This window comes from Tursiops truncatus, chromosome 4, assembly GCF_011762595.2.
Source record: "Tursiops truncatus isolate mTurTru1 chromosome 4, mTurTru1.mat.Y, whole genome shotgun sequence".
NCBI lineage: Eukaryota > Metazoa > Chordata > Mammalia > Artiodactyla > Delphinidae > Tursiops > Tursiops truncatus.
Window position 1 is genome coordinate 91694603 of NC_047037.1, and position 25726 is coordinate 91720328.

Here is a 25726-nt window from a genome sequence, read left to right on the forward strand (position 1 = left end):
CACTTTGGAATAAGCAAAGATTTTGTAGAGTGGACACGGAAAGCAGTAAATATAATAGGAAAAAATTGATAAGTTGTTATTCATCAAAATTAAAAACTGCTCATCAAAAGACAGCATTAAGAAAAGAATAATCAAACCACAGACTTCGGCAACATATTTACAATATATAACAAAGGTTTTTGATATAGAATATGTAAAGAACCCTTACAGAGCAATTACATAAGACAAATAACAATAAAATCATAGGCAAAAGATTTGAATAGTCGCTGTACAAAAGAAGCTCACCAATAAGTACATGGAGCTTAAAATCATTAGGTCTCAGGGAAATGCAAGTTAAACCCAAAATTAGATATCATTTCACACCTCCTAGAATGGCTAAAATTAAACAGAACAACACCACCAAATTTATGCAAAGATGTAAAAGAACTGAAACTTTATATATTGCTGGTGGGGCTGCAAATAGGACAACTACTTTGAGAAAGCTGTTTGGCAATTTCTCATGAACAAGTATCTACCCTACAGCCTAGCAGTTCCATTTCTAGGTATTTGCCCAAGAGAATGAAAACATATGCCCACGAAAAATGCTTATATAGAAAGTTGGTTTTAGCCATATTATTCATGACAGCCATACTGGCTTGAAACTATCCAAGTGTCCATAGATAAGAGAATGGATTAAAATAATGTGATATATTCTAACAACGGACCACTACTCAGCAATTCTAAACAATTAAATCATTAATACATGTATTGATATCTCAGAAACACTGTGTTAAAGGAAAGAAGCCAGATACGAGTACATTCTGTATAGTTCCATTTATATTAGGTTCCAGATTAAGAAAACATAATCTCTGGTGATAACAATCAGCATAGTGGTTGCCTAAGGGAAAAAGGATGGCAGGGCTGGACAGGAAGGAATTCTAAGGGAACTTTCTGAGGTGATGGGATGCTCTATATCATGACTGGAGTAATGGTTACAAAGGTATATAAATTTATCAAAACAGATTTAATTGCATATTTAATGTAAGCGAGTTTTACCTTAATATAACAACATTATACAGCGAAAAGCTAAAGCATGATCCTTACGGCCAGGGAGTGAAAGAACCAGGCAAAAAGTACAATGAGAATCTGGATACCTTTTCCATTTCCAATACTACTTACTTTCTAGGTGGATTTAGTATTTGTCTAGGGATGAAAAGTGGTTTCTGTGATTTTACCAAATTCTGTCAAATAAAAGAAGGAGGTATTCAGAGGAAAGGAGTAATTAGAATTCCCTCGAAGGAATTCTGTGGTATTCAGGGCAAATCATAATATCTTTCAGCATACCTTTCAGGTAAAATCAGGCTAAGAATCACTGCTCTCAGTCCGGCATTACAAAAAAGCATTTGTTAAGAGCAACATGAAACATATTTGTAGAATAAGAGCTGAATAACTTCAAACTGATATTTTTCTTATTTTAAAGTTACAAAACAAAAGTAAAAACAATCTCCCTTCTTTTCTTAATTTCACTCTCCAAAATCATAACTGCTAACACTCTTATAATGCCTTAATGTGCCAGGCACTGTTCTAAGTGCTGCATAGGTATTAAATTATTTTAGCCTTAGGATATCTCTGTTTTACATTGAGACTAATAAACTTGCTTGTGGTCATAGAGCTAGCAAGTAGCAAAACCAGGATTCAAGCTCCAGCAGTCTGGCTTCCCAGTCCTGTTCCAAGTTATACAAATAAGCTAAGTGTTAACCACTGTGAAATGTACTAAATAGAAATAAAAATAGTGTTGCTGCTGGGGGAAGGGGTATTCACTGAGTCTATGTATATAAGATTTACTTGGAATTTTTAATGAATTTCTCCATTTTTGTTACTGAGAGTCCACTCTCTCTTGCAGGGAAAAGCCTCTAAAAATTATTCTGATTACTTTTGGGCTCAGTTTTGAGATTGATGTGGTAAAAATAATATAATTTTATGGAAGTGTCCTTTTTAATTTGGGGAAATTTCAGAGATTTGAAAGCAGGTTAGATTTCCATCTACTACTGGAAGAGAACAAAAATTTATTTAAACCATTCCCTTTAGCAATATTTTCAGTCAACATTTTTTTTTCAGTCAACTGATTTGAGGGATGAGTTTAAGGCATTAATAAAGAATGAGCACTTGGGTTAAAATAAAAATTGTTACAATTATTTGCCTTAAATGTTCTCAATCAGTCAGCTTTTTTTATAACTTTAAAATGAGATAAAATTTAAATAATAGAATCACAATAAATTAATATTGGAAGACTCTCTAATTAGTGAGGCAGAGAGAAGAGTCTTGACCTTGGGGTCAGTGAGTCTGGGTTCTCATCCTCATGTGTCAAGACTTAGCTGCAAGTCCCTGGACAAGTCCCTCCTCTTAAGATGCTTGCCCTTCTGTAAATAGGGGACAATAGGATCTACTCACAGGGCTGGTGTGAGGATAAATGTATAGTGTATGTGAAAGACCCCAGCAGGTGACAGGGACTCACAAAACTGATGGTGAGTAACGGACAGCTGCCCAGGCCACATAGCTACTGAGTGGCCAAAGGGAGTTCAGTCCTCGCTCTCAACTCCCCTTCTGTGTTATTTCTGTAAGTGCAGGGCTATTAAAGGTTCAAGTTGCTTTTAAATAACTTTTTAGAAGATTCTTAAACATTTTTGTGAGATTTTCCCCAGTACCATAAACTTGTTTCTAGATTTCCTTGAAAGGAAGTAGGGAACTAATCTAGTAGTGTCTTCTAAGTGTGTCTTTATTTATTTATTTAATTTTTTCGGTACGCGGGCCTCTCACTGTTGTGGTCTCTCCCGTTGTGGAGCACAGGCTCCTGACGCGCAGGCTCAGCGGCCATGGCTCACGGGCCCAGCCGCTCCGCGGCATGTGGGATCTTCCCGGACCGGGGCACGAACCCGTGTCCCCTGCATCGGCAGGTGGACTCTCAACCACTGCGCCACCAGGGAAGCCCAGTGTGCCTTTATTTTAATGCTTCAGAGTTGCTAAGAGACTGGATGGAGGTGTTATTAATGCTACAGTAGAGATCATACTGCAGTATATAAATGTATCAAATCAACATGTGGTACACCTTAGATTTATACATTGTTATACGTCAATTATATCTCAGCTAACAAATAGGTTAGAGGGGGATGAAGGAGATAGGAAAAGTGAAGGAGGATAGGAGTTGCACACATAACCAGTACATCACAATCCTGGAATGCGGTGTCATTTGAAAAGATACATAAAGTGTTATAACAGAAATGTATATTTGGAAAATAAAAACAATACCCCTGTAAAATAATTCACACATGAAAGAGTTCATAAGACTTTAGGTTTCCCAAGTGTAGGCATATGTATAACAAATTTGAAAACTCAGAGGCAACATGAGGAATTATTATCACTTCCTCATTTAGAGGGGCATTTTCTGTGATTTCTCATTTATAGCATGCCTGAGACACAGCACAGAAGGGCACCAGGACTATGGGTATTTAAGACTGGGACCCTGGCGGTGTGGAATTGCCACTTTCAGCAAACCAGCCATTGATACCTGTGCAGGTAATTAGGGTCATACCCATGAGAATAGTTATTTTTCTTTCTTCCCTGGTCACAGCTCTCAGCAAAGTAAGTTTCCTCCTGGGCCAAGCTTAATAAAGAGCTAGAGGAGGAGAGGAGGGCTCTAACCACTGCTTCTTAGAAAGACAGTTGTCAGCAATTTCTGGGTTTGAAGAAGGAAACAAAGAAGAATAAATAGTTGGACTTATTACAAGTTTCAATTTGATATCCTTAGCATTTCTAAGACTCTCCAAAGAAACTCTCCATTAAAATAGATTTCCTAATGTCTTCAGTGAAAAATAGAGAATGGCTTTCACTTGGGCAATAGTAAATATGGGAACCACCATTATGTAAAGTATCAGTAGATCAAAATAAATGTAACAGTACTGAATATGCATGAAAGCAGGATGCCACTGGCATGTATTCAGCATCATCGTTCAAAGTGTTTCCTTTAGGTGGGTAATGTGCTAACACAGCCTGGGCAGAGGCAGATGCTTGAGGAACAGGATTTCCCTTCACCTTTGAAACAATAATTAAACCAAACACATGAAATTAAAAAAAAATAAAGTGAAATGCTAGAAGAGATAAAAATTGAAAACATTATGTTTTGATGCTATCTCTTTCCTCTGGAAATGTTTCAGTTCACGTGTAGTAGGAGAGGGCAGGGCCATGAATGGTTCTGCCCTTTGGGTGGCCAATGACCTTGTGATTGACTAAAGGGGGACTCCAGCATTTCCACATTATCTTATTTCCCCTCTAGTCTCCCCTGTTGTTTATACTTTGATAGAATAATGGGGCATTTTCTTTTCTTCCTTCTTTTGGCTGCCTGCCAAGCTATGGGTAGGGAAGGAAAAAGAAACGAAAACTTGGATTAGCTTGACGTCTAATACAAGGTGAGAGGCCACATCAGCCCTGAACTTGAGAGCACACCCTTCCACCCCTAGCACTATATTAAATGCTAGCAGGCAATCAAAGTCAGAGATGAAGTTTTAATTCCAAAGAAGTCCTGGTGAGGCAGCAAAATATATTTGAAAGTTTATATGGGATATGGAATAAGATATTGCATGTGTTATCGTAGGCAGATTACACTCACTGAGCCTTAGATACTATGAAATATGGTTACCTTATTAAATTTACCTCATTAAAATTTGAGGATTTGAGTAAAAGTACAAAAAGAGAAGAAGATGCTTACATAGTAATAAATGAGGAAAGTCACTCAAAATGTGCTACAAATGGTCCTTCAGCACTATATTTTCAACTTATTCAGCAGGGAGTCTGAATAAGTTCCCTCATGGGAACATATATTTGATTTTAGACAGAGTATTGATTGGAAATAGAATTCAGTTAAAATCAACTTTCTTGCAAGATCCTGTTCCATATATTAAGAGATACTAATAAGCGTTTTAGAAAGCCTTAATTTAACAGTATTTCTTGAAGTTTGGGGGTTATAGGCAGTCTTCTTTAATCTTTTGCCAATTTAGAACTGTCTTTTTTTTTTTTTCCTAAGACAGTAGAATAGTAAAGCATTATAAAAGGCAAAACTGACAAAAGATATTTGTGATTTTTAGACTTCCGTATTGCCTACATATTGTACAAAAACTTCATGAAAATAGTCATGAGTTCCACAGTTGCAAAAGATAAATCTCTTGGTAAACTTCCAGTATTCACACAATGTGTATTTTGAGATTACAAATGTCTGGTTAATGCTTACTTCCAGTTTAGTGATAAGAAGGATGGTGGTGGTCAAGGGTCTCTTAAATGCAACCAACCTGGAAATTATGGTTTTAATACAGTTCTGAATAAGTTTGTGGCTACATCATGCTACCTTACATTTTTCCTTTATCTTTGACTCTTAATTTTTCATTAATTCTTGTAATATAAGATATGCAGGAGAGAATTTCGAACTCAAATAGTAACATTCAACTTCCTGCAGATATAAAAACAATGTTCAGAGAACAGGATGGAGAAAAAGGGAGTAAATAATTTAAAAAGTCATTGAATTATCTCTAGGTCTTTAATGTTTCCTATCTGTTAAACAACTAGATATGGACTGGGTTTAGTCAAATAATACCTTTTGCCTGGAACTGTCAGTTAATACCCTACATACACAGGAAATGATTGGAGTCATCCATTCTCACTATCAAAATATCTCAAATTAAAAAAAAAAAATTCCAGTGAGAAGTTATATGAATCAAAACAGCTGAGGAATCATGAGCCCTTATTCTGCAATGAATATAACATATCACAGTGTCAAGCACAACTGCTAAGCATATCCTTTCCATATTTAAAATAGATATAAAAATATGTATCTCATATTAATGGAATGGGGAGTGCATGTTATTTGAGTAGCCACTAGGTATGTTAACAAATGTATTCTTAAATTCTACTTGGGTATAAAAGATTGTTTCCCTCATTTCTCTCTCCACTGGCTTTTCAAATTGCCAATGCAAAGAACTAATATAATTGTGGCTCAAAGCTGTTTGCAATAATGGGTGACTCACTAAGATTGTTGATGGTATTATTTTGCAGGATGGTAGACACAAGGGTATATTTCTTTAGGTATCTGTGGAAAAAGTATGGACCATATCTTTATTAAAAATCTCTCATATCCACGTAAAATGGTGATGAATTAAGCTAAGACAGAAATGAAACTCTCATATTGATTTGTAAAGGTGAAGTTATCTAGAAGAAAAAAAAGAGAGTATAGTAGACCCAAAAATAGACTTAGCAATTCTTACCCTGAAGCACTTACTCTGGACACAGGTGTTAACAATAACTCATATAGCAAAAGCGCTTGCTTATCTCAGAGGGCAGTAGAAAGAATAACTAGTTAGAAATGTGAAGCACTTAGCAAATCTGAAAAGTTCTGCAAATTCTTAATGAAAACATTTTGATGCTTGGGGTAAGAATTGAAATTTATTATTTTGATTACCAATAATACTGACACTAGAAAAGCTGGTGCACTTTTCAATTAAATAACAGTTATTTAGACAAATGTTCATGTCAGATGGTAAAATAAGGACTTAATTTAATGAAGTACTTTAAAGGAAATGCATGAAGTCTTAACCCTTAACCTAAAGACACTATGAAGCTAAATGTCCAGTATGTTTTTACCCATGATTTTAATTTTGGGTTACCGTATGGTAATGACAAATGCCATAACCAAAAAAACAAAAAACACACACCCAATTTTTTTCTATTCATAGGACGACAAACAGGGTATGACGAGACATTGGCAATCAGAATAGGATGATTAAGGATGCTGGGGGAGCTCCAAGAACTTAACATTCATTTGAACATAATGTAGAGGACTGCTGTTTATTTTTCAGCTCAATTCCAGGACACAGAGAAATTTTATTTTCATTCTTTTAAGAAATAAAATTACTTTGGGGTGCATCAGAAACCCTAAATAAATAAAACCAAAATACCCTAGAGGCCAAGCTGTTAGATTTGTGAGCACCTCACTGTGGATTATAAAGGTAGGATAAGATTTTGATAGTCAGGGAACACACACAGAAGGAGAATTTCTGTAAGATAGATACCACCTCTGGGCAACTGTTTGCACTTCCTTTCTTTTACGTAGTACAGGCAATCTTCTAAATTTTCCATGGAAATCATGGGCACAAAGCAACATGAAGTGTTTGTAGGTAAAATTTTCGCTGAGAAAAAAACCCACATTTGTTATCAAGTGATAGTGCAGACTGTTCAAGATTGAGGACTGAAGTGCCAAGATTAGAACTGACTGTGCCCTAGTGTGAGTGGACATGTATATCAACTACAACACACAACAGCAATGTGTTTCTGCCTTATGTGACTGAAAAAGAGAAAAAGTAAGGCATAACAAGAGAAAATAAGAACTAGTAATTAAGCACAAAGATTCTAAAATATCAGCTGCCTTAAATCGAATATAATTATCCCTTACAACTGTGTAATCTCAAGCAAGTCATTTAACCATTCTTTGCCTTAGTTTTTTCCAATGTAAAATATGTATAATAAGAGTACCTACTTCAGAGATGGTTTGTGAGAACGAAATATAACTCAGTACATGCTCACATCACGTGACTTTAAAAATTCTGAGCCACTGCCTCCATTTGATGGCAGCTCCATTCAAATATCACTTGACCGACATTTGTATCTTTACAGGGTGAGATCATGGATCTGATTGAGTCTGTTTTTTCTTTTGATTTTCTTTTAAGTTAACTTACCTGAGTTGTTGAAAGGGGTTATATCAAGACATCAAGAAAATATAAAATAAAGTCTAAAGTTGCCACTAGCTATACATATCCCCTTGCAAAATTCGATTTCCTCATTTATTAGATACAGGAGTTTGAAACCAGGGGTACACCACATAATCACCAATGGAACTTTTAAAAACTGCAATGCTAGAGTTGCATCTCTGACCAGTTGCATCTGAACCTAGGGTCAGAGCTGGGGCAATGAGGAATACTAGGCATGTGTGTATGTTAAGAATCTTCATTGGTCAACCGGATTTTCATTATAAACCACTGTTAGATGATTTGTGAGGTTGATACCATATGTATTATTTCATGACTCTAATAATCTTTAAACATCCTCTAAATCATTTTTAAAGTAATCTTGGTACTTTGTCTGATCATTGTTTTAAAACTCAAGACAACATAATGATGACTTTTTCCCTGAATTAGATTCTTCTATGGAACAAAGTGACCTAAGTAGAATAGAGAAGTAGTGACAACACGATGGCTCTACCTCACCAACACTTGCACTGCTGGCCAGACCTGTCACTGCAAAGACACCCAGCTGTCCTTGCAGGATGTACTCACCGCTTTTACTTAATCTCCAGCAACCTCAGCCAAACTGTTTAGAATGGCTGACTTCTAGGCACTAAGTGCCTTTTAAAAATCTACCTAAGCATTGAAAAAAAATCAGATAATTGAATTCAGACCACTGACTGAGAAAAATAAGGGGACACAGGTGAAATCACTCCAGGCCATGTCCCCAGTCTTGGTAATATAGTCACAGTGAGCTGAAGACAAAACATGATCAGCCTGATTAGGGGGATATGTCTTTCCTATTATAGAAATTACATGCCCAGCTGAAATGAGCATAATGAACACACTGTATTTTCTCCCAGTGAAAGTCAATGAACAATGAAGATCTTTTTTCTACAACTTACTTTGATTTCTTCATGTACAGCCAATAGACGACACCAGCAACTAGGGCAGCGAGGAGGAGACCAACAACGATTCCCACAATTAGTTTTGCCTGGTCATTCACCTTTTCTTTGTTTTCATCTACAACAAAAAAGAAAAGCCCATGCAATTACAGACAATGCCAAGCATTTGTGAAAATACGTCAATCTAGTTATTATTTCTTATTAAAAATGACTGAGGCTCACTACTAAGAGTAACATGCAAACTTGTGCTTTTAAAGGATTAAAATTTTAGCACTCTTACTCTCTTGTCTCATTTGCTATTTTAATTCAAGTCAAAATTGTGACAGCTAAGAAAATTACTTATACAATGACACTTCATAAATCTTGAGCGGATAGTCAAGGAAGAAGAGTCGGCAGCATAGTACCTACCACTTATCTCGTCTGCCTCATCGTGTTCTGGAATACTTACTGAAATGAAAAATGTTAATATGAAATTAAAAACAAAATTTGTTGATATATGAAAGTCACCTTTACCATTATAGTATGATGGAAAAATACTCAAAGATAAAATATCTATTCTACAGCTAAGGGTAGAAAAAAATTTACACTTAATAGAGTGTGAACTTCCCTACCAAGAAATTCATCTTGTTTTAAAGAAAGGAGAGTAGTTAAAACTGCAAAGGTATTAATCTACCACAGATAACTTCACAACTGACAAGCTATAGTATTGATCTGAAATCCATATTAATTTCCCCACTATCTACCACCTTTTAATAGGACTTCTTTTTTAAGAGAAACAAGTTGCAGTGTATGAAATCTTCAATGTAGTGTTTCTCAACTTTTTTCCAATTTTCTGACCTCAATGGAGAAGAATTCATTTTCATCCTCTAGTGTCAGGGATTTGCCACTAGAGACATTCTCAGAGTGGTAGGGGTGGAGGTTAAAACTGGGGACGTGGGCTTCCCTGGTGGCGCAGTGGTTGAGAGTCTGCCTGCCGATGCAGGGGACGCGGGTTCGTGCCCCGGTCTGGGAGGATCCCACATGCCGCGGAGCGGCTGGGCCCGTGAGCCATGGCCGCTGAGCCTGCGCGTCCGGAGTCTGTGCTCCGCAACGGGAGAGGCCACAACAGTGAGAGGCCCGCGTACCGCAAAAAAAAAAAAAAAAAAAAAAAAAAAAAAACCACATCAAAACAAAACTGGGGACGTCTCAGAGGTGAAGGGGCAATGTATGCTGATGCTTGTAAAAGCCCTCCAAGTGACTCTGATAGTGCCGTGCTCCTGGCCCATGTTAAGGATTGTCACTGTGGTGGATTATCATCTAATATTAGACTAAATAAATATTCTTCTATGCACATGGGCTTGCATCAGAACTTCCAGTGATGTTTGTTAAAATGCAGATTCCTAGACCCCTCCTCATACATACTATATTCGAATTTCTCGGTGCTCAGTGAACTTGAAAATGACGGTATTAGATGTTGATCAAACCACTGCAAGGTCTAGAAAACCACTATTCGATGGGTTAGAATAAAAAGAGAGACTTGTGTTCAGGAAGAAAGGATAAGTTCTCTTTTTAGGTAGGACAAATCAATACTCACTGAATTGAATTCAGAGAAGTCAGTACTCCTATTTTAGAGTTATGTTCGTTTGGTTCTTTTCTCCTGTCAATCCAAAAGGCTTTTAAATTCCAGTCATATTCTGTTAAGGACCATTATCTTTAGATAATTATTTTCTCCTAGCTCCAGCTAATTCCTATCTAGTATATCTTTATCCTGCTAATGTCACATACAGGATTCCAACTGACTGAAGAATGAAGGTTTGGAGGGTCAGTTAGCATCTTGTCCAGAACTGAGCCTCATTGTAAGCCAGCCCTGATTTAAGACTGACATGACAAAAAAAAGAATTACAGAATTGAAGATGAGAGATAATTTCAAATTAAATAAAGAAGCTGCTACTGGTATGTTTCCATTACTTGATTTCAACAATGACAGATTTTTTTGTCACTTTCTCTGAGATAATCTCATTTGTTTGTTTTTGTAACCTATGATTCAAATATGATATTCAAAAGCATCAATTTTTGAAACTAGATTTCAGGAATTCTGGTGTCAGTTTTACTACCAACTTGCTGAACGACTTTAAGCATGTGGCATCCCTGTGCAAAATAAGAATAGGATAAATACTACAAAGAATTGAAATGCAAAATAAGAGATCAAGGGGAATTAAAAAATTACCCAAATTAAAATTGTTACAGAAATGTTTTCAGATAATCTTTGAATTATCTGTACTCTGAACACAAAACATGGATTAAGTAAGAGCAACTTAGTCCTTATCCTCTGTTGATCTTGGAAATATTCCTGTACAAGCTAAAGTCTCTGACCCATAAAACATGAAATGATTTAACTGTCAAGACAAGGATTGTACAAGAATGGATACCAGGAAAAAAGAAAAAAGAAGAACCTTATGATGATGATACCAAATGCAAAATAAATAAATAAAACTTACCATAATGCAGCACAGGAAGATGGAATTGAAGATTTTAAACTAATGAAGAATAACTTCAAATTTTCTTACATTTTTAATGCCAGAAATGAAATACTCACTAGCAGAGACATTCAAGGAGTTTACTGTTCTCTCCAGCTGGTTTTCTGCTGTGCAAGTTAATGTAACATTCTCTTCAGGGGAAATGATAATTTTACTATAATACCTGCCATTGATATAAGGAGATTCCTCTGTCTGGAAAAAGAAAAGGAAAATGGATTTAGAAATGGAAATGAATTAAAAACATGAGAAAGAGTAATATTGAATGAAATGGGATAGGTGTGGTGTTCTGTCGTGTTATCTGGTGTTCAAGGGTACATGTAAGGTCATAGATAAGACCAGTTTAGGTTTATAACCACAGCATGGAGGAAAAAGAGTAGTGAATCCATACCTGGATTTCTGTTTATGCTTCTATTATTAATTCTAATAATTAAATCAATTAAACTCTTCTTTTTCAATAGATGCTCAGGTTAGTCATTATTTTGACATGATAGTACCTGTCTCAAAATAATTAGTTAGAGATTAACTCATCACCAATTTTCTCCTAATAAACATGAATTTAATTCTATTTGTAAACTATGTCATTGTTCTTCACTACAGGGGTGAATCCCTTTATCTTAAGCCATGATATCTAAGTGCATATGTATGTATGGTTTTCTCATGGGAAGAAGACTATTTTTTTCCTCAATTTTCTTGAGCTAAATACAGAGGATAGGTTATTTTTTCAGTGACTGGTAAGTTCATTTGGTTTTTGTGAGGTATTAATGAGGATCATCACTGCCATTTAATTCCTTCAAACATAAGAGAAAATTCACTTTAATCTCTTCCCCAGGACATGACTCCTAAGTCCAACTCCACTAAAGCAAGCATGTACTTGTATTCTTTTCTGAGGCATATTATACACACCACATCCTGTATTGTTCTCAATGTGCTTTCTCCTCAACTACATCTTAAAGGCCTTGAGGACAGGAGAGAGCTTCATGCTTAGAGACATCATGGAGCCCCTGGGGTAGGGGTGGGGCACAAGTAACAGTAGTTGTAAAATAATAGATTCACCATGTGATTGAGGAGGGAACAAATAAAAAATTATGGATGTATCAGCACAAACCTAGGACAAGAAAAATAACATATCACCTAGTGGGCCAGAATCAGTCCTTCTTGACAATGAAGAATGGCATTATTATTTTTATCCTCATAGTAAGTTCACCTGCTTCTTTTCCATTTCCCACTAGTATTTTTCACATAACTCTCACTGAGTCTTTGTTTTTATTATGTTTATCTCTACAATACATTTGCTTATTTCTAGGATGGCCTTTTAAACCTTTGTATCTTTTTATTCATCAAATATTTACCAGATGCTTATTTTTCTATTTTCTTTGTTTGCATTACCCAGTACCAAAAGTTATTTTTGCTGTAATTATTACTAAATTGAACTACAAAGAAAAAAGAATAGAAAAGAAACAGTCATTTTTTTATGCCAAAAAATAGATGTGTACATTGTCAGCGATTCAGGTCTTTTTTCTGAAATCAAGAGCCTTTTTGTCCTCCTCAGGCATGTTCTCTTGCTTGTGTGTCCGCATCACACTTAACCAAATCAGGAGGCATTTGCTTGTATCCACTCCTTTGGGGACCTTCCATACTTGAGCTATGCAAACTTATATCCATCACCCATAGGTGAAAGAGCCAAAATTCACCTTGCTCTGCAAAACTACATTGCATAAGCTGGACCAGCAGCCCAACTTCCCCAGACAGAGAAAGAATGGACATTTTAACTTTATATTGAAACTCTGGTTTATGCATGCCTTCTCAGACTTCAACTGGGTCTGAAGCTGGGAAGAAGGCAGCACAGAAGATTCAAACAATCAAATGGCACATCTGGGTATTCCTGAAGAGTCTTTAGGTGGCTGCACTGTGAAGACGGACATGAAGACTGTCTTAGAGAAAATGGAATTAACAAGTATGTCAGTAACTCAAGCTGACTGGCAATTTAATGGAATTACAGCTCTGAACTGTTAGTGATAGACCATATTCTCATCTTTGTGTGTGTGTGTGTGTGTGTGTGTGTGTCAAAGAAAATTAATGGTAGTGTTCATAAGTTCTTAGCCCTTTACTACTACCAACTAAAATGGTGTGACAAAGGTACAAATATTACTGTTTATTTTATGAATACTTTATGAATATTTTTGTTCAGCAGGAACCAACCTAGACACTATATATTTAGCTAGCCTTACTCTGGCCCTGGCACACGCAAATCAGACCATATGTTCACAGTATACTATGTTCTTCACCACAACCCAGGGCCCAGTTTCAAGAAGAAATAACACTTAATGTGCATAAGTAAGCAAAGTATAAGTGAGGCCACTTATACTCAGATGTGGAAGTTCATGACGCAGGAAAGCATATACCTTACTGCTTTAATCACCCAAGTTTCAGGAATTAATGATCATGGAACAACACTTAATATATTTCCTTTTAAAAACAGATATTGACCACAACAAAATGATTCTTCCATTCTCCATGGCCCTATGATTTTAAATTTCTCTTTGAGTTATGGTCTTCCTTTGGGAAAATTAAGAAGTTAGCAAAAGCTTCTGAAAATATACTGCAAATTTCATGTTGATAACAAGCTAGCCTACAGTTTAGGTACCTAAATAAAACCCCACATCGGACCAAGTTCAACACATAACAAGAAGACAAATACTTGCTTGGTTTATGACGCTTCCACTGCCAGTAATCGTCCACTGTATAGCTGGCTTCGGAAAACCTTCCACATGGCAGATTATTGTTTTAGACAGTCCACTGGGATCAGTTTTCTTTGTCATTTTGATTTGAGGTTTTCCTAAAATGTCATTACACTTAAAATAAGATGTTGAACTGAGATCATAAAAGAAAGAGATATTAAATTCTCAAAGAAAAATTTAAATTGGTGCTCACGTATTTTATTACCTTCTACAATCAGAGTCAATGACTCTCTTTTCTTTAGTCCTTCAACCTCTTGCAGAGCAGTCTCACAGACATAGTTTCCAGCATCTTGATAATGGAGACTAGAAAATGATGGGCTAGATCGAAGCCTGATGTTATCCTGATTAAATAAAAAGTTAATTATGTTACATGGCACAATTATAACTCTCCATGTATTTATCACATAATAATGAAGCCCAAAATTATACTTCTGGGTCTAAAGAAAATGAAAGCTTCTTTTTTTAACTTCAAATTCTTTCAAAAATAGATTTCCTTTTTCCTCTGTACTTTTAGAGTTAGACATATCAGAGTTTTACGTCAGACTCTTCCATTTACTGAATTTATAATTTGGAACAAGTTCATAAACTTCTTGGTTTCCTTATTTGTAAAATGGGGTAGTAATCTTACCATATTGAATTGTTATGAGGACTTAATTATATGCATAATATAATGTGTTTACATTCAGGAGAATTCTCAGTTGATAGTAGCTACTCCTTATAGTAAATGTAGATGAATTTGAATTGACAGATATCGGAGACTTGTGCTACATAATCAATGATGGATATAAATACCTGAAAGTCATTTTATAGGAGACAGTTTTCAAGACAGGGGATCCATTACACACCCATGGCAATTATGACAAAAATGATTTTTAAAGAAACCTTTAATAACAGATTACTATCCTAATTCCTATGAACAAAGGAAATGCAACATTTAATTTTGAAAATCATTTTATAGACAGAAAATAATGCTATTTACCAGAAATTGAAATGCTCCTAAGAAGACAACTAAACACAATCTTAAGATTATGTGGTATTTGTGCACTACGAATTTTTTTCCATTTCCATCAACTAACCAATGGCCAGGCAATATTGATCGGCACTACTGACATGAGGTATTTAATCAACAGCAGTGACTGCAGCTGATGTGGAAACTGGTTTAGCCAAGTAAACTTAGTTCCTCCAGTCCTGTATTAAGACACACTATGAGTGTTCATATGCCTAGAACTTGTCTAGCCCTTTGACCATTAACTACTACAAATACCTCATGTTAAATATGCATTTTAACTATCTGAGTAAATAAGAAGTTGTGATGAGGTTGTGTTTAAAAGAAAGTGAAATAAGAAACTGAGCTTTAAGAGTAAGATAACAAGTAACAGAGGATCCAGCATGAAAAGAGATAAGAAAGCAATAGAAAATAATTAACATTTTCATCAAGAAGAAACTCTAGCAATAAATTTCCCACAATTTTTTTACAAAGATAATTCTTGCCAGCCCCTATTTTAAGTGGTTTGTATGTGTTTTGTCAACACATCACTGGTTAAGTGCTTCTGTTATATGCCATGTTCTAGTAATAAATGGACTGGGTGTTCAGATACACTAGCCAAGGATTCGAGTGGAGGGAACATAGTTACAACCTTTCCCTTTGGTGATAACCTTGTCTCAAATCACCAATTACCAATTCTACTTTCTCACTCTAAAAAGATAATAGCAATGTTTGGGTCCCCAGGTAATGGCCTACATTTCAGACAATTACAAGAATATAAGTACTTAGGAAATACAGACAAAGCTCCTAGTATGTTCCAGGTGTTCTACTATGGCCCAGGGGTGAAAAGAGATCTCTGCCTTCAAGGAGCTACTAATTCATGGAACCCACATTCAGACACTTAAGGTCAGTTTCAGCAGAAAGGCAGAAGGTTATGTGACTAGAGTGCAGTATTTATGCTGGGTAAGGCCTGAGCTCGTCTCCACTCTGTCACCTGTGGCTCTCTGATTTCTCCTGCATCAACTTCTTTTGAATAATGTGGGGAAATAATCATTTTCCTACATATTTCACATGGTTGTTGTAAACACACTGTTTATAATGTTGTGGATTAAAACACATTGGAAGTTGTTAATCCCTAAAGTATATAACTGTATATGTGTGTGTAACCATGTGCATGTGTGTATGTGTATAATTACTCAGTAGATACACATAATTAAATTAATGCCCCAAACTAAGTTTCAGAGAATCAATTATGGATGCCATAGTGATGCTGAGTACCTCTAAAAAAGTTTATTGTGGTATGATTTGTATTATATAGAGAGAAACAGAGTATGAGTGTGGGTGTATAAACTCATTGTATAAATATATAAGAGAAGCCTAAAAAGAAATCAGTTCAAACAGTGGAATATTACCAAGGAATATTACTTACTTTCATCCATACCACAGTTGCGTTCCTACTAGCAGATATTGTGCATGACACAGGCAGAGCATCGCCAATCTGCTTGGTCACTTCCCCACTTGGGTTTAAGGACAAATCCAAATCTGTGAAGAAGAAAATATGCTTGAAATGCAACTCCAGAAAGAGAGTCAAAATATTTTTTGAGAAAAAAATAGATGAAAGAAAAAAAAATCCTTCTAACTGCACTTGAAATTCAGAAGTGATTTATGTGACTGAAATAACTGAACTGTAGCATAATCAGTCTAGCTTTTCAAGCCAGCTTTGAGATCAGTTTGGACAAGTGAATGGTCAATCTAATTGATTATGCATTTATTTGCAGTTAACATGATTGATGTTTTGACTGCATGTAAGTGTTCACCTGGGGCCTATCACCTTTAGAAAAAAATTCTTAAATCACTTCTGGAAGAAAATAAAGAAAGATGATGACTAAGTAAATATTATAAAAAGAGCTGATAAGGCACACCATGGGAAAATCAAGTATATTTAGACAGCAGGTGATAAACTAAAAAACCATTAGGTGTCTACGTGTTTCTTCAGAGAGAATTGACTATAATGGTTAGATATTTTTCAAAAATGCTATCCCGTTTCTCATGCAGTTGAAATATTAAATAAGATTTATTATTAGGTACACTGTCAGCAGATACCATTTTTTAAAAACAGAGTATAAATACATCTAAGGAAGTAAAATCTTTCAGATGGAAAGTAATTTCTATAAAAATCTTACTGTCATAGTATGATCTGTATGAGGAAAATCCAGTTCAATAGAACATTTATTGTACAACTACTATGTTCCAAGCACTGACAGGAGATACTGAGATGAATAATGAGCTTACAATTTACAATTTGAGGTAGAGGTAATATGCACTCAACTCTGTGATGACACTACACGGCAGCATGAAATCAGCACCTAGTGGCAAACGTGCTATAGATTAGGAGCTCAAGAAATATTTGCTGAAAAACTAGAGTAAGGGCTACAGACAGAGGTACAAGCGAAGACTTATGGGAGTGTGGAGAACAGAACCAACTTGGCTTTCAAAGCAGTAATAAAGGCATTGCATGGAGGCAGTATCTGTTTGTGGCCCCTGATGGTTGAGAAGGGCTTTGATAAGCAGAGATGTTGGGAAAACTTCTGCCACATAAGCAAAGGCAAAGAAGTGAGAGAGCTTGGCAGATTTCACAGCGGTGAGTAAACTGGTATGAATGGTTATAACACATGGAAGGTAAACCTACACAAGTAATTAAGGCCAGACTAAGGACTGTGCTTGCCATGCTAAGAGTTGGGACTTTATCCTATGGCAGTGGGATTTGCTATTGCATCCTGTGCTTCTCCTTGGTTTTACATGTTATAATTGTAATTTATTGACGTTTACAGCATTATTTTTAACACTTGTTTCGCCTGCTAGGCTGTAAGCATCTTTGGGATAGGGACCATGACTTGAGTTGTCACTGTGTATCTACAGTGTCTGCCACATTGGCCCTCAAAAACTATTGTTGAATGAATGAAGGGAAGAAGCATGTTTCTCATTAATAATAAAATAGGCATTATCACATAGAAAAGTGGAGTTTCCTCAGAATATTTGGTTGAGTTATATTTAGATGAAAATTCAATTCAGGGCAAGTTAAAGCTTTTCTTAGCTGGACAGTTAACTTGCCAGTGAGAAGATAAAAGAAGTGATTTTAAAGGATGATGATGGACTTTGAAAGCTTAGATGAAGAATCTATATGTGCGTGAATTGGCAGAGGACTAGTAAATGCTTCATCAGCAACTATAGATCTGTGGGCTAAAAGCCTGATGAGAGGTCTGTTCTGCTAATATGTGCAAGTACTGGTTGGTGCTTCTCTATCTGCTCCCTTTAGTCATCTATGGAAAGGAAACAAATCTTTTTTGAAAGCAAACAATTTAGAATAAATGGGCAAAAATAAGATTTTTATGTTTTCATTTCATGTAATTTAGAGTAAAATCTTGATTTACTTGCAATGCTATTTTAGCTTTTTCTTTTTAATAGATTTTATTGGAGTATAATTGCTTCACGATACTGTGCTAGTTTCTGCTGTACAACAACGTGCATCAGCCATATAAACACATATATTCCCATATCCCCTCCCTCTTGCGTCTCCCTCCCACTCTCCCTATCCCACCCCTCTAGGTCGTAGCAAAACACCGAGCTGATCTCCCTGTGCTATGCTGCTGCTTCCCACTAGCTATCTATTTTACACTTGGTAGTGTATATATGTTGATGCTACTCTCACTTCGCCCCAGCTTCCCATGTCCTACCCCTCCCACATTCCTTGTCCTCAAGTCCATTTTCTATGTCTACGTCTTTATTCCTGCCCTGCCACTAGGTTCATCAGTACCATTTTTTTTTTTTAAGCTTCCATATATATATGTTAGCGTATGGTATTTTAGCTTTTCAGACCAACACAGGCCTTACAGCCCAGTGTTAAAGCCTACCTTCCAAAACCAAAATGTATTTAAATCCAATTAAATGCACTGAAATTCAATTAAACTGTTACATGCTTTTGTTTACTTTCTTTTTAATCGCACCTAATCATTGAGGTATTGTGTAGCTGCACCACAGCCTTTTGCCTAAACCTTCTGCCATCTATCCTTCTCTGCCTGATATACAGGTGATATAAATGAGAGTTCTCTTTCTTTAGCGTCCTGAGTAGCTAGCATCTCTTAAACATAATCAGGGAGCTTCCCTGCTGGCGCAGTGGTTGAGAGTCCACCTGCCGATGCAGGGTGTGCGGGTTCGTGCCCCAGTCGGGGAAGATCCCACGTGCCGCGGAGCGGCTGGGCCCGTGAGCCACGGCCGCTGAGCCTGCGCGTCCGGAGCCTGTGCTCCGTAACGGGAGAGGCCACAACAGTGAGAGGCCCGCGTACCTCAAAAAAAAAAAAAAAAAAAAACCAAAAAAAACATAAGCAGATTGTACCATCACTAAGTACTGGAGATTATTGGTTATTGGCCCAAAGATTTCAGGAACAATGATATCAGAAAGTTATTCCACAGGCAATTTTATCTGCTGGTTATATTCCCTCACTTCACTTCTTTTCCCCTATGGAACAAACTGGATAAATGTCCTCGGAGAAAAAGTAGCACAGTTGTTATCCTGACAGGTCACTGTTTTCTCTCTAACTAGCCCCTGATGGCAGACACACTCAGATATGTTCAACATGAAAATGGAGCAAACAGAGAAGTAGCTTAGCTGTGAATATTTCTTAACAGTCCACTGTAACCACAGGGCTCCCCAGGGTGTACTCCCAACATCAGACACTCAAAAGCAACCATCTGGTTACTCTATTCCCCGATGTACCTCCTTCAAACTTCTAGCTCCTATCCTACGTGTTTTCCAAGCGTTATGGGTAGAGTAATAGATTTAGAAACATTTCCTCAGAACAGTTTCTAATATCTCTTTCAATTTTGAAACAAAGAAACACTCATATTCAATGGGATTGTAGTGGATCATGTCTAGAGAAACCTTACTGTAATGGATCATGTCTAGAGGTGCTGTTGGGTGCAAAGGACTTATTAGAAAATTTGGCTTATATTTCCAAGCAAGACTGACATTTGCCCAAAGCACTCTGTGTATTCTAGTGTCACCAGGGAGCAGTTCAAATTAGTTTCCCATTTCTACAATGCATAGGGTACATCAATAATACAGACTGTCAGGAATTACAAAATGAAGAACTCAAGTGAAGTACCTGTTTTCTATGCATATTTATTTTTTTCTATCTACTGGAGTAAATATAACTTTTGGAGTATCTGAAGTATAAAAGTGGGTTAAAAGTTCTGGGTGATTTTGAAGCGGTTCTGTTTCTAGAAAATTTCTGTTGCTTGGGCTTGGGTGTTAAGAGTACTCTGTAATTTAAAAAAGATACTTAACCTACACTTTTCTTGACCAAATGCAAACCTTGTAAACTTCGAGAATATCCAAATATTTTCTTAAGATATAAAATAATTTATTTCTTTAAGATGCATGTGAATATTTTATTAATACCACAAACTGAAGACATTTAGAAAGAAGATGGAGGTTTATCACTGCCAAAAGTTGCAATTATTAGATCCATTCAAGATTTCAATATTGTAGGGCAAATCTGGACCAAAGTTGGGCTCACGCTGATGCTCTTTAGTAAGTCTATTGAAACCACATTATTTAAGAAAAATATAGCTGCAATTTATTTGAAGAGATAGCAAAGTTAGACTATGAGAAGCCTTTAAAGTGAAGCTGGTAATGAAGAATAAGGTGACTTACAGTGAACTGTGATGGCTGTTGAAGCAATCATGCTTTTTTTGTCTATCAGGGAGCATTTATAGTCTCCTGTTGCATTGCGCCTCACATCTGCCAATGTGTAAGTATTTGAACTTCGTATTCCTTCGGGCTGTCCCTTTTGATAGAGGCAAAATGTCAGATGATTACACTTGGTAGCTACAATAAGAACAGTTATATTTCTTGATTAAAATGACATTTTCTCAGATAAGAAAAAAAAAGGAATGTATTTCTTCAACTGGACAAATGAGAGTAGAGTTTGTATTATCTGAATCCTGGAAAAATAATTGTAATTTGGTTCTAAGGAAATTGAGAAGCTAATTTACATTGTATTGATGACATCTATTTTATTGACAGCATGGCTTGTGTTTGTTAAGGCAGATTTTAAAAAAATGTCTAATATTTTATTTTTACATTTATCCCTTGCTTAATCTGACAAAAAGATTTGAGGCAGCTTAAGAGAAAACATAACATATAATCCAAATTAGGAAGGAAGGAAGGGAGGGAGGAAGAAAGAAAGAGAGGGGGAAAAGAAATTTTAAAAAGAGAAAAGAAAAAGAAAAGACTTAATAAGAATTTAAAAAATATATAGATGAATTAGGAGGATATAGTAACAAAAAAGATAATTGTTGTTAAAACTAAGACACAATTTTGGCTCTGTCATCCCTAAAAAATCAAGGTAGAAACATAATTAGTTTCAATTTTTCATTTGTGCTTTAGACAAAAACAATATGTCAGTTTATTAAGATAAACAGAATTTTCTGTCAACATTTAAGTAGAAACGAAATCACTTATACTTGTCTTCTGAGTAATATAGTGGATGATACTCTTAAACATTACTGAGCAATGCAGTGGGTGACATTTGTGAACAGATCCCTGCAGTAAATGCAGTACAGAGTTGTATATGGCTTCTCCCAGTGGAAGGTTATGTCAAACGCCAACTTGGGAAGGCTGTGGGAGAGCCAGCAAGTGTCCTCAGACAGAGCTCTCTCCTAGTCTGGATCCATAGCATCTAGAACACATCCAAATTATCCTCTAGACATCATTTCTTTCAGCTGTGATACTGATAAAAGTTGAGAAAATGGCTGTTTAAGACCACATACAATGGCAAGATACAGCCCATTGCTTTATTCTATCAAGCTAGATATAATGTGCAATAGAAGTGTCCCTATATCAGAAATTCAGGGATGTGTTCATGAATGCACTGTGTATAGATTTAGAATCCACATCAGACCATTTGCTGTCATCATTCTTCATTTTATATTTGTTTGCTTCTGAAGAGCAGATTCTTATAGTTTATTTGGATAATGAGACCTTGAGTTTCTACCATTACAGTTTCCTATGATCAGATTTTTTCCTCTTTGCCCCTGATTTCCCTTAACAGTGAATTAAAAAAAGGCAAGAGCACTGGCAGAGGCCAAAAAAACTTTTAAAGGACATTCCACAGGTGTCCCTTGACTCCAAGAATAACATCCTTTCCTCACTCACGCTGCCCAAGAATATACAATTCTTAATGTCAGCCAGCTGCCAAACAACAGGACAGAATGATGGTGGTCTCACTCAAGTAATAATTCTGAAGCACTTACTGGTAAGTAAAACAAAAACTCCTCAGGAGGAGGGTTACCATTTCCCAAGCATTTAAGAGTGATGTTGTCCCCTTCTTTGATGGCATTTTTTGATGGAAGCACTTGTATTGTCACCTGCTCTGTAGGATCTGCAAGAGTCACAGACACAAGTTAACCATTTCATCAAGTACCAAATTACTCAGTACACACAATGAAAATGACTAAATTATACACAATTTTCTCAAGAAGCTAGTAATGGTAATTGCTTAAATGTATCTTTTTATAGAAGGATTGAAGTTAATAGCTACTTGACAAGTACTAATCTTGGTTAGAGCAAACTACAAAGAGACCCTGTTACATAAAAATCAATTTCTTCTCAGCAAAATGTCTTTACCTGAGGTAGGAATGACCATAATTATTTTATGTGTAAAAGACCAGTAGGAACAATCTCACTGTATAATCTCATTATAAGGACACATAACTATATTATATGGATCTTACAGTTTGGAAAGACTGGAACAGCTAGCAAAGGAGCTAAAACTATTAGCCCCTCCCCCACACTTATTACACAATAATACCTTATATTAAATAAAAAGGGACATGAGCCAAACAATACCAGCAAGATTTTTGGCATGCCGGAGAGTAGATCTGCTTTCAAAAAGATAAATCCATGAACTGAGGGAGACCCTTAACACAATCAACAGAACTGTGAATGTATTGTAATTTTTTTCTGTTCATTGGAGCCAAGATGCAACTTTCATTCCATTTCGGTCATTTTTATGGTGAAAATAGGGCTAAAGCATATTCTTTAGTTGAAGCTACTGCTCAACAGTAGAATGCTAAAGAAATTAAAAGCTGAATACACAGTGGACCATATCCAGCTAATAGGAAAGAAAAGGAGGTGGTGTTGGCAGTTATAAATGACCCACTTTCTAATGTATCCACTTGTTATGTAGCTGATGATACAATGAACAATGAATTTTGAAATCATATAATGCAAAGGTTCATTTTAGAGAACCTCTTCCACAAGGCTTAATAACTACTGAGGCACGTGTCTATATTTCCAAACCGGCAGCACCAGAAATTATCTATGAAGACTTATTTTGCTATTAGCTAATAAAGTGAGACGAATAAGTGGTAGATTTTGAGGCTTTTTTCTATCTCTTGCAGTCATTTACTTACCTTTCTAAGATTAAAGTGCAGGAAAAACAACCTAGAAGGATTGTTATGGATTGCTTCTCTGACTTTTTCCCATGCTTGGGCATCTCTGAATATTTGCCCAGAATGTTCTGAGACTAATCAAAGATTGGTTTAATATACTTGTTCATATTTCTAAATTTGCCTGAGGTAGTTCCCTGACCAGCAGTTCTCAGTTAAGTCAGAAAGTAAATAAAGTTTGTCCTCCACTGGCCTTCCATTTCTAGGCCTCCCTCACTCATTTTCATGGCCCTTCTCTGACTAGCTTGGTCTGTAGCACGTCACTGCAGCACATCTCTGACCAAAGCTGATGCCAGAACAGCTAGGAATCATAATCGGTCTGACTTCATGCTTTATTTTAAAACCCCCCTTCTCTGTGTCCCCTTTGCAATAGGCTCTGCTCTGTACTAGAGAGTTGAAGAACTACACTGAGATCAGAGGTTAATGTAACACATTTGAGTTTTAACAGTAGCCTTCTGGTTGCCCACTATTTTTGTTGCGTCCAACAAAATTAAAGATCTCTTGCTCTCCCTTTGACTTTCAGTTTGACTCTATTAGTGAATCATCAGTCTGCCAGTTACTCTGGCTTTCTCCTTTGCCCTCTCTTATCCACTCAGTCACCCATTCTTAATGATTAATCCTTATATTTTGCATCTGAGTCTCCCCTTCTATTCCCACACTTCTCTAGCACAGGCTCTAACTAATCTACACCTGAAACATTGCCTCCAAACTTCATTTGGTCCTTCCCTGTGAGCCTTTCTCTTTTCTACATCTTTATATATATTTTTTTCCTCTAAATAAGTTTTTGAAGTAGTGCTTTGAATATTACAATGATATTTAAAATTCTTCACGCATTCCCAATAGGTAAAAATTGAAATAAAAATGTCTTAAACTGGTATGCACAATTGCCTTGAACTTAGTTCAGGTAAGACTCTTATATCTCACTACTCCATAAATACCCCTACGTAATGATCAAAAGAGTCTACTCAATTTTTCTTTCTCCCTTCTCCCCATTTATCCTCTGTCCACTCATTTATTCACTCATTTGGGTAATATTTGTTTTGTGCAGGCACTAAGTGCAAGAGTTACAAAGTCAAAAACAGCAATTCCCTGCCCTCAGTGAACTTTCAGTTTATTTATGATGACACCAAACTTATCAATTAAGACTATAACAACACAAAAACTGCCTAAGATGCATAAGCATAGTAATCACTGGTAGCTTACAGATCCGCCAGACTGGGAAGCTTCCTGTAGGAATTGACCCTGGAGCTGGGTTTTGAAGAATAAGGAGGTGTTTGCTGGATAACAAAGGTAAGATAGTGACAGCATATGGATAGGAATGTACATAGTATTCTACAGGAGGAATCCTGAAAATAGAACAGACTACAGAAAGTAGTTAAATGATGAAGGTTGAGACATGTCAGGACCATGGCTATAGGGGACTCAAGGCATTTTGAAATTGGGAGTTTAAAGAATAACCTGAGAGATCTGGGGAGTCGCTGAAGAGTTTTAACCACAGTAGTGACATGTTCACATTTGTGTTTTAGAAAGATATTTCTGGCAGGAACTTGCAGGGCAGTTTGGCGTGAACAGACAGGAATACTATTTTAGAAGTTGTTACAAAAATACCAGCAATGAGGAATAGTGGCATAATCTTAGGCAGTGTCAGAAGGCAGAATCAGACACATACAAAGATGAAAGAGCTAGATTCTATAAAACTTCTGACTGGATTCTATAAAAATTACTGACTGGATAGGGTAAAGGAGTGGACCAGCACATCTTTCTCAGGCTTCCTCAAGATGAACTGATCAAATTCCTTTTTCTTGAATGTACTCTTCTGTACTTTCCATTTAGCTCCTCCTTCACTTCTCTAAAGTCACCCTAGAGCAGTGGCTCTCCAGCTGTGGTCCTCAGATGATTAGCATTAGCATCACCAAGGAACTTGTTAGAAATGCACAGTATTGGGCCCCTCTCCACAACTACTGGATGAGAAGCTATAAAGCCAGGTCCTGTAACTTGTTTACTAACAAGTCCTCCAGGTGATTCTGATGCATATCCTGAAGTTTTAGAATCACTGTCCTTGGGCACCTGAGCTTTCAGGACTGTCCACTAAGTCCCTGTGGCACTTACCACTTGCAACTTTGCATTGACAATTTCCTTCTGATGTACATGTCTTACTTACCTATTGGAATAGTAAACCCCTTGAATGTCAGCACTATATATTAAACACTTTTGGGTCTTTGCCATGAAGCCCAGCACTGCATACATTGTGCCTTCTCAAAAGCTGTGCCCA

The 25726-nt window shown here is 36.5% G+C and overlaps 1 protein-coding gene across 3 annotated transcripts in view; it reads right to left on the reverse strand.

The window, feature by feature from the left end:
• Positions 1–25726, reverse strand: part of ALCAM (activated leukocyte cell adhesion molecule) — a 201178-nt gene that overhangs the window by 14775 nt on the left and 160677 nt on the right. Inside the window, exons 7-14 of one of the 3 annotated variants that reach the window (XM_073804282.1) lie at positions 22258–22385; positions 20657–20789; positions 16373–16485; positions 14164–14299; positions 13919–14056; positions 11280–11408; positions 9113–9151; positions 8705–8822 (exon numbers count right to left, since the gene is read on the reverse strand). In XM_073804282.1, the coding sequence (XP_073660383.1) occupies positions 8705–8822; positions 9113–9151; positions 11280–11408; positions 13919–14056; positions 14164–14299; positions 16373–16485; positions 20657–20789; positions 22258–22385 (934 nt within the window). Of the gene's footprint in view, positions 1–8704; positions 8823–9112; positions 9152–11279; positions 11413–13918; positions 14057–14163; positions 14300–16372; positions 16486–20656; positions 20790–22257; positions 22386–25726 lie in introns of all 3 variants that reach the window. The other 2 variants (XM_019923316.3, XM_033855868.2) reach the window with 2 other exon arrangements.